The sequence below is a fragment of the Panthera tigris genome, chromosome E2 (assembly GCF_018350195.1).
Source record: "Panthera tigris isolate Pti1 chromosome E2, P.tigris_Pti1_mat1.1, whole genome shotgun sequence".
In the NCBI taxonomy this organism is placed as follows: Eukaryota; Metazoa; Chordata; class Mammalia; order Carnivora; family Felidae; genus Panthera; species Panthera tigris.
The window spans coordinates 48,771,218-48,780,000 of record NC_056674.1 but is presented as its reverse complement, the minus strand read 5'-3'; the positions used below and the strand labels follow the sequence as shown (position 1 = coordinate 48,780,000).

The following is an 8,783-nucleotide window of genomic DNA, read 5'->3' as shown; positions in this document are numbered from 1 at the left end:
CAGTATAGAGTAGAAAAATGAGAAGGAGGGTCTCTGTAACATCTTTTCTCAGTGGCTTTTGTGGTTTGCTTTTTTTTTTTTTTCCCCAACTTGACTATTGGGGAAATACCTCACCTTTGAGGTAGACGAACAGAGATTTCTGCAGTGTTATTTCAACATTGACATGAACCACAATCAGAACGTGGAGCTAATGTAAATTCTTAAAACTTTTCTGACATTTTAAACTTAAAGAATTCAGGTTTCTGTTTCTTTCTTTTTTTTAATGTTTATTTTATTTTTGAGAGAGAGAGAGCGAGAGCTCATGTGCGAGCTGGGGAGGGACAAAGAAGGAGGAAGACACAGAACCCGAAGCAGGTTCCAAGGCTCTGAGCTGTCAACACTCACGAGCCCCGAGATCATGACCTGGGCTGAAGTCAGACACTTAACCAAGTGAGCCACCCGGGCACTCCCTCAGGTTTCTATTTCTAGTGCTAACTTAACTATACTTAAATCTCCCAGGATCTCTCTTTCCATTTGTAGCGTGCAAGTATTCCATTGTAACAGAAGACTGTTGAGGACATTTTCTGTAACTTCCACAGTGTGGTTGGTTCCCAGGGTGGTTGGTTCCCACCTGATTTCTCAACAGAACGTGAATAAGCCAACTATATATTGAATTGAGAATTTTTTTTTTAAAGCAAATGATGTTTATTTGAAACTCATTGTGGTGAGAGTTTTACAATATTAGTATCCTTGCTGTTTTAGGATGCACATTCACAAGGTGAGGTGGTATCATGCTTGGAAAAGGGGCTGGTGAAGGAAGCCGAAGAGAGAGATCCCAAGATTCAAGTCTCTGAACTCTGCAAGAAAGCCATTCTGCGGGTGGCTGAGCTGTCCTCAGATGACTTTCATCTAGACCGGCATTTATATTTTGCTTGCCGAGATGATCGGGAGCGTTTTTGTGAAAATGTGAGTCAGCTCAGAAACTGTTCTTCTCTTTAAAATATTTTTTAATACTTTAGTCCAAAACAAAATAAACCACACACTCTCCCGTGCACATAAGGCACTGAAAGGGAAGGTGGAGTTGGTCCCAGGATAACAGAGACTGATGGAATCCTATTCATACCTATTTCGTGGCTAAAACTACCATATTACATGTTATTTGTTTTGGGCTAAGATAAACAAAACAGCAGGTGGCTATCTTTTAAAATGAAATCCTTGATTGCTATCTGCAGACCTTCTAGAAAAACTTGCTAACACATGAAATGGAAGAGTCTCCATTCTTACAACAAAGAACTGAGAGTGACTTGTGTACATTTCCACCCTCTGCTGTTTTGAATAAGCAGTTTTAGCCATCAGAGCCACTGATTATGAGTTTTATTGACTCCAACATAATGTAAGAAGAGACTGACAAGACACTTCTCTTGGTTCCCTGAGTAACATTATATCTGGGAACAAAGGACAGTAGCCAAGCATCATGGGAAATTTTTTTTCATCTTTCCTGCAATCACCATTTTCTTCCAAAGGCCACTAAATGTTATAAATGGCTGAGCCATTTGTTCAGAAGTGCTCACCATTCTAATAATTTAACAGGAGGTTCTGTATAAGGTTGTGGATAGGGCCCAGCATAACTACTCAGCTGATTGTTACCATCCTCATCATCATGTGTGTGTTCCATCTTACAGACGCAAGCTGGTGAAGGCAGAGTGTATAAATGCCTCTTTAACCATAAGTTTGAAGAATCCATGAGTGAGAAGGTCAGTATTATTTTGAAATACACCAGTATTTTATTCATTTCTTAAAGTTTTCTCAAATCCTCTCAAATAATATTCTTATAAACTCATTACCAGGATATGAATGATAAAGCTTACCCTTTTCAGAGGAGAGACACTTGGCTTTCAGTAGAGAACCAAAGCATATTTTGCTTAAGCCCAGAAAATGAAGCCTTGTGATATCTAGATACCGGGAAGCCAGTTGAGAATCAATTTTGGAAGTAAAGTTGGAGAATTTTGTATCACGGTCACATTGAAGCCAGCCTCACATACTCAGGAAGTTTAGGCTAACCAAACCAATGTGCTTTGCAGGTAATTAGCTATTTAATTTTTCGGCAGCTCTCATTAAGCATTCTCATTACCATTAGTCTGCTGTTCCTGGATAAATGCAAGAATCTTTTATGACTTTTAAAAGAATAATTATTCTTGGTTTTGCTCTCCTGCCATTTACTGTCATATGCAGCTGAAGAAATGTTTCATTTCAGTTGCTTATATAATTTACTATTGAATAATTATATTTTAAAAGCATAGAATGTAACTTACAGAGTGCTCTGTCAGTTGCCACTTTGATTCTTGTGAAATTTACTTTAGGGATATTATTGAAGAGGAAAAGCATACTTTGTCAAGCTAATGTATTAGAATCTACCAAGTATGTTTTTAGGTACTGTTGCAGCAACAATCAGTAATTCACTGTAGAATTCCAAGGGTTTCTCCATCCACTTATCCCTGCCTCTTACCCCAGCACACTTGTGTTCACTTTTAGCCAAACTTAAAGGTAGGCGTTTTGGTAACAACTGCAGTTGTTGACATACCCTTGACCGCGAGCCTCTGCTTGTATGTGTGAGCAGCTGAACCACCTGAGTGGTCTTACTCTTTGCTACACTCTTTATTCAGTGTCGAGAAGCACTAACAACCCGCCAGAAGCTGATTGCCCAGGATTATAAAGTCAGTTATTCATTGGCCAAATCCTGTAAGAGTGACTTGAAGAAATACCGGTGTAATGTGGAGAACCTTCCACGGTCTCGGGAAGCAAGGCTCTCCTACCTTCTGATGTGTCTGGAGTCAGCTGTGCATAGAGGTAAGAATTAATTTCTTTTTCTCCTTTTCATTCCTTTTGGATTCACATTCTAGCGTCTCTTGTACACGTAAATGTTAATTTCCTCCTGTATTTGCCCTTCTGAGTTTACATGTGCCTTGTGACTCAGGAGCCTTTGTTTGCAAGCATAACTCCTGGAGCTGAAGGCTTAGTATCCCTAAGCCTTATTAAAGGCCTCTTTCTCTTAGCTCAATAATTGCCAATTTTGTTTTTCTTTACATGCCAACTTGTTGGTTTTTTTTTTAAGATATATGTCTCAAATCCATATAGTTTAATTTTAATTTTTTTTTTTTTTAATGTTTATTTTTGAGACAGAGAGAGACAGAGCATGAATGGGGGAGGGTCAGAGAGAGAGGGAGACACAGAATCTGAAACAGGCTCCAGGCTCTGAGCTGTCAGCACAGAGCCCGACGCGGGGCTCAAACTCACGGACCACGAGATCATGACCTGAGCCGAAGTTGGACGCTTAACCGACTGAGCCACCCAGGCGCCCCTCAAATAGTTTAATTTTTAAAATGCATATTCAACATTTTTAGGAGAGTCATAGCATAGTAATTTAGCATATGAGCTTTGGGTCAGAGAGGCATGGCTTTAAATTAATGGCTCTATCACCAAATTTAATTAATGGCTAAGTGACCACTGTTAATATTTCTTAATCTCTCCCAAACTCATTTTTCTTTTTCTCTTTTAAGATTTTTTTTTTTTTTTTTTTTTTGAGGGAGCGCAAGTTGGGGAGGGGCAGACGAGAGGGACAGAGGATCAGCAGCAAGCCTGATGTGGGGCTCTAACTCACTGCAAGATCATGACCTGAGTCGAAGTCAGACGCTTAACTGACTGAGCCACCCGGGTGCCCCACAAACTCATTTTTCTTATCCAAAAAACATAAATAATATTTATGGTGGGTTCTTATGAAGATTGAATGAGGTTATTTGGAATAGCACTTAACATTCAATAAGTGATAGGTACTGTTATTGTTACAACATCGATGATACTAAGAAACTGAACAGTAGGGATGCCTGGGTGGCTCAATCAGTTGAACTTCCAACTCTTGACTTCAGCTCAGGTCATGATCCCAAGGTCGTAGAACTGAGCCCCACATCAGGCTCTGCACTGAGCATGGAGCCTGCTTAAGATTCTGTGTCTCACTCTGCCCCTCTCCCCCACTCACACTCTCTCTCTCTAAAAAAATAAATAAATAAAATAATAATAATAAACTAAGCAGTAAAAGAAGAAGGGATTGACCCCTTAGAACCACACTCATGGTCTGTTGAGTCCAAAAGTCAACCCCTGAAAAGGAACCAAGAAGGTCATATAGAAGATGAGGGTTGTCTTTCTGAATATTGGCTGTAAGCTGTAAAAATTAAATTCCTAGCTCTTATTAAATAAATGATGCTGGGACAGTTGGTTAGTGATTGAAAAGATAAGGGGAAAAATCAATCATTAAATAAAACTCGGAACTTTTTGGTGATTTTTTTTTTTTTTTTTTTTTTTTTTTCATATCTGGATAGTGAAAAACTCCTAAGCTTCAAAGCCATGGAATAGCAACCTGGGACAATGCGTGGTCTTGGGTTGAATACCAAATAAAGGACATTTTGGAGACAAACGGAGATTGTTGATTATGGTGTGAATATTAGATGAGATTGTCCTAAAATGGAAAGGTAGAGATTATTGACTAGTACAAGAATATTGTGAAACAGTATGCATAATATAATCTAATTTTGGTATTTATAAAAGTTAATATTCTTAAACTGCAGATTAATAAGAAACACAGGAAGACTCAGTAAATACACTGCCAAAGGCTATGTGCAATAATTCAGAAAAATTATACCAATTGCATAATATTAAAAAGACTGACCATATTATGTGTTAGTGAGAATGTGGAGGAACTGGACTATCTAATGCTTCTGATGGAATTTAACATAGTACAACAGTTTTGGAAAATAGTTTGCCAAATTCTTAGAAGTTAAGCACACATCTACCATATGACCCAGCCATGTGCCCAAGAGATATGAAGGCATATATCCATATAAACTCTTACAATTGAGTGCTCATAACAGCTTTATTTGTAATAGCCCCAAACTGGCAGTGACCCAAATGTCCAACAACATTTGAAGGAATAAGGAAATTGTAGTCTGTCCATGTCATGAAATAATATTACTTAAAAATAAAAAGGAATGTGCTGTTGATACATGGATGAATCTAAAAATAGTTTTGCTGAGTGAAAAAAGTTAGACAAAAAAAGAGACTGTACTGTCTGACTCTGTTTATATCAACTTCTAAAAAGTAGAAACTAGTAAACTAGTCTGTAGTCACAGAAAGCAGATCAGTAGTTGATAGGGGAGGGGCTTAGGTGGAGAGGGAGGGAGAGATTCTCAAAGACCATAAGAAAAGCTTTTGGAGTTGGTGGGTATGTTCAATATCTTCGTTGTGGTGATGGCTTCAACAACGTATACATATGTCAAACTTCTCCAATTGTACGCTCTAAAAATACAGTTTATCTTATCTTAATTACACCTCAGTAAAGCTGTTTTTTAAAAAACTTTCTTAAGATTTCCCAGTTGGCATTTTTTAGCTCAATGAAGGGGGCTGAAGAGGCTGTAGTGAATATTTGAAGTGTAGTCTTTTCCACAGGCTTTAACTGTGCATACCAGTAGGGGTTGTTCTTAGCTTTCATTGTTACTCTAAAAGTTACCTTATTAATAAGACTTCGATGGAGAGCCTGGGTGGTTCAGTCAGTTAAGTGTCCAACTTTGGCTCAGGTCATGATCTCACAGTTTGTGGGTTCGAGCCCCACGTCAGGTTCTGTGCTGACAGCTCAGAGCCCCGAGTCTGCTTTGGATTCTGTGTCTCCTTCTCTCTCTGCCCCACCCCCACTTGCACTCTGTCTCTATCTCCTTCAAAAATAAGTATTAAAAAATTTTTTTTAATAAAAAAAAAATAAGACTGCCATCGGCACAGCATTTGCATTATTAGTTTAGTAGTATAACATCTGTATAATGCAGAATACTGTCAAGATAAACCCTAGTCTCTGAAGTCTCAAACTCATTTTATGCTGATGCTTGCTATATCCTAAGCTTTTCAGTCTAGCTAATAGCATAACTGGTATTATATTCTAGAGGAAAACATGTACTTTTATGTGTGGTGATATCTGATTGTAATGCGCACCATCCATAATGTCGTGACTTAAATCCTAACTTAGGACGACAAGTGAGCAGTGAGTGCCAGGGGGAGATGTTAGATTACCGGCGCATGTTGATGGAAGACTTTTCTTTGAGCCCCGAGATCATCCTGAGCTGTCGGGGGGAGATCGAACACCACTGTTCTGGATTACATCGAAAAGGGCGAACTCTGCATTGTCTAATGAAAGTAGTTCGTGGGGAAAAAGGGAACCTTGGAATGAACTGCCAGCAAGCGGTAAGGAAAAATTTTCTACTGCCATTTGGAATGTTCTATTTTATCGGCTGAGGAGTCTCCTCCTGATGCTGTCCCAGCTTCCTTTATCTAGATCGTTTGTGGCATCACAGTTAACACTGGGCACTAGGAACCAGACACAGAATATTGTTCAGGCATACCTTAATAAGAACATGGAATTTGCTGCAGAGCAAAAGTTTGAATTCATAAACAATAAATGGAGCTATATATATACTTAAAGAAATAGGTAAAATGCATTGTTTGCTGGAGTTTTTAAAGGAAAGTAACTTGCTAGGTGAAATTTGTAAACTCAGCACCAAGGCAAACCAGGTTCTGGTAAATTAGAAAACATCCTGCACCAAAAGACGATTTGCCTTTCTCTATAGGCTTGATTAGATTGAGGCTGAAAAAGAGCTGAAAGGAATTGAAAGTTTCTAAGAGTTTGTTGTTTTTTGTTTTTGTTTTTGTTTTTTATTAATGTGCAGCATACTGTGAATTCTTGGCCACAAGGATCAAGAGAGCATGTTATTTTCAAAATGACACCATCTTTCTTGTTACACCAGGGGCAACTGTGCATGGAAGGGTCTTTCTTTCTCTGGCCCCAAACTGTACATGAATTCTATAAAGATATTTGGAAAAGATGAGTGTACTTCTTGGGAAGATAAAGTTATTCCTTTTTTTTTCCCTTTTTTTAAAGATAAAGTTATTCTTGATCTAGGGTTCATGAACAGTTGAATAACTACAGGTGAGGGGCATAATATAAAGTTAACAAAATACTATAGATGCAGTGCATCTGTTTCATTACCATTGTCCACATTTATTACTTTTTACTGAATAAGAGTCTTTGAACCATTCTCGGTACCAAATGGAACAGTGGTACCCTGTACAGTGTACCCCATACATCCCTTAGAATGCACAAAAGATACCATTTAGCTTTGTATCCTAAATTAGGGAGTTGAGTTTCTCAGTGAAACTTTAGAAAACCACAATTCAGTTGTTTTTTGTTGTTGGCATTTTTATTAAAAAATGAGTATTATAGAAAACCAGAATTTGACAATCTGAAACACAAAATGTCCATAGAATTTTGATGTGGAGTAAAATTTCATCTTCGCTTCTCTTACTCACCCTGACCCAGAGTCGAAAGTAAATTATACATCCAGTGGTGGAAAAAATAGACAAATATATATATATATTCTCCAGAATCCCAAACCCAGCTAGAAGGAAGGCTTCAGGAATCTACTGTGGTTTTAGTTGGAACATTGTGGTTCTTCAGGAACAATCCTTGCTGGTGATTGTCCTGGGAAACCTCTGTGACAATATGTGTGCTTGGGCCTCAGACCAAGAGTGAATCAAGACATCCTATACTTGAAGCTCATCCTTAATGCAGCATGTAAAGGGGAGGGAGTTGGTCAGGAATAAACCTCTTTACTGAGGCTACACTTATACCAAAGTGTACAAAAAAAACCCAAAGTAAGTTGGTTTAACTTAATTTCACACCATCTACCTCCAGGGCTTTTTGAAATTTAGCTTGTTAAAAAGAACTAGTGGCTCATCTTGGAAGGTAAATACAGACCTCCCGTCTCACCCTTTTTGTCTAGAAGAAAATTTCTCACAAGCATTTCCCCAGTTTTTTCCTAAGCAGTCAGGGGCTGGAATAGATACTTAATCATGTAGTGATTTTTGTTCATAATGTTTGTTTCCCACACTGCTGTCCCTGGGCTCCAGAGTGGCAGTGATTCCTTGGGCTGTTAGCCCTCTAGAGTCTGTAAGGTAGTCATTGTCTCCTTTTAGGAGCTGCAGTCTGGTGTGTTCATTTTGAATTCTCAAAGTTTGCCTGTCACTTATGGATATTTAACCTGTACAGTTCTTGCAGAGACTTCCAGATCCCCATGATACTTAAAACTTCCCTTAGAAAAAGATGTAAATATTTTGGTCTTTGTCAGCAAACGTTACTACTAAAATTGATGATAATCTTCCTATCAGCTAAGCAGAGCATTTTGTAGCTTCTCCAAATTGCCACCGACAATTGGTATAAATAACTCCCTTCCCAGAATATTGAAAATCTTTTGTTTTCTTTTCTTTTTTAATACTTTTTAAAACATTTTTTTTTTTTAAGAGAGGGAGAGACAGAGTACAAACAGGGGAGGGGCAGAGAGAAAGGGGGACAGAGGATCCAAAGTGAGCTTTTCACTGACAGCAGAGAGCCCAAGGCAGGGCTTGAACTCAAAAACCACTAGATCATGACTTGAACCAGTCAGATCCTCAACCACTGAGCCACCCAGACGCCCCAGAAATCTTTTCTATTTCTCTCATCTTGATTGTTGACTTTTTAGGATAGATAGAATTGGGATTTTCTTTCTTCATTTCCTTTTGATCTATGTTCTCTCCCCCCATGTGTGATGGGGTCAGTGCTTTCGTATGAGCCCCTGTGGGATTGTAGGTCACATGTATGAAGATCAGAGAAGACTCTCCTCCAAAGGCTAAATCTGTGACACAGAAAGGACTTTAACTTGGAAAATAGGGAACCC

The 8,783-nt window shown here is 38.6% G+C and overlaps 1 protein-coding gene across 4 annotated transcripts in view; it reads left to right on the top strand.

Annotated features, from left to right (window-relative positions):
• GLG1 (golgi glycoprotein 1) overlaps positions 1–8,783 on the top strand; it is a 147,695-nt gene that overhangs the window by 106,575 nt on the left and 32,337 nt on the right. For all 4 annotated transcript variants that reach the window (XR_006211929.1, XR_006211930.1, XM_042969590.1 and 1 more), the window contains exons 5-8: positions 742–945; positions 1,662–1,733; positions 2,643–2,826; positions 6,044–6,258. Coding sequence is in view for 2 of the 4 variants with exons in the window: in XM_042969590.1 (XP_042825524.1) it covers positions 742–945; positions 1,662–1,733; positions 2,643–2,826; positions 6,044–6,258 (675 nt within the window). In the remaining 2 variants the exon portion in view is untranslated. The remainder of the gene's footprint in view (positions 1–741; positions 946–1,661; positions 1,734–2,642; positions 2,827–6,043; positions 6,259–8,783) is intronic.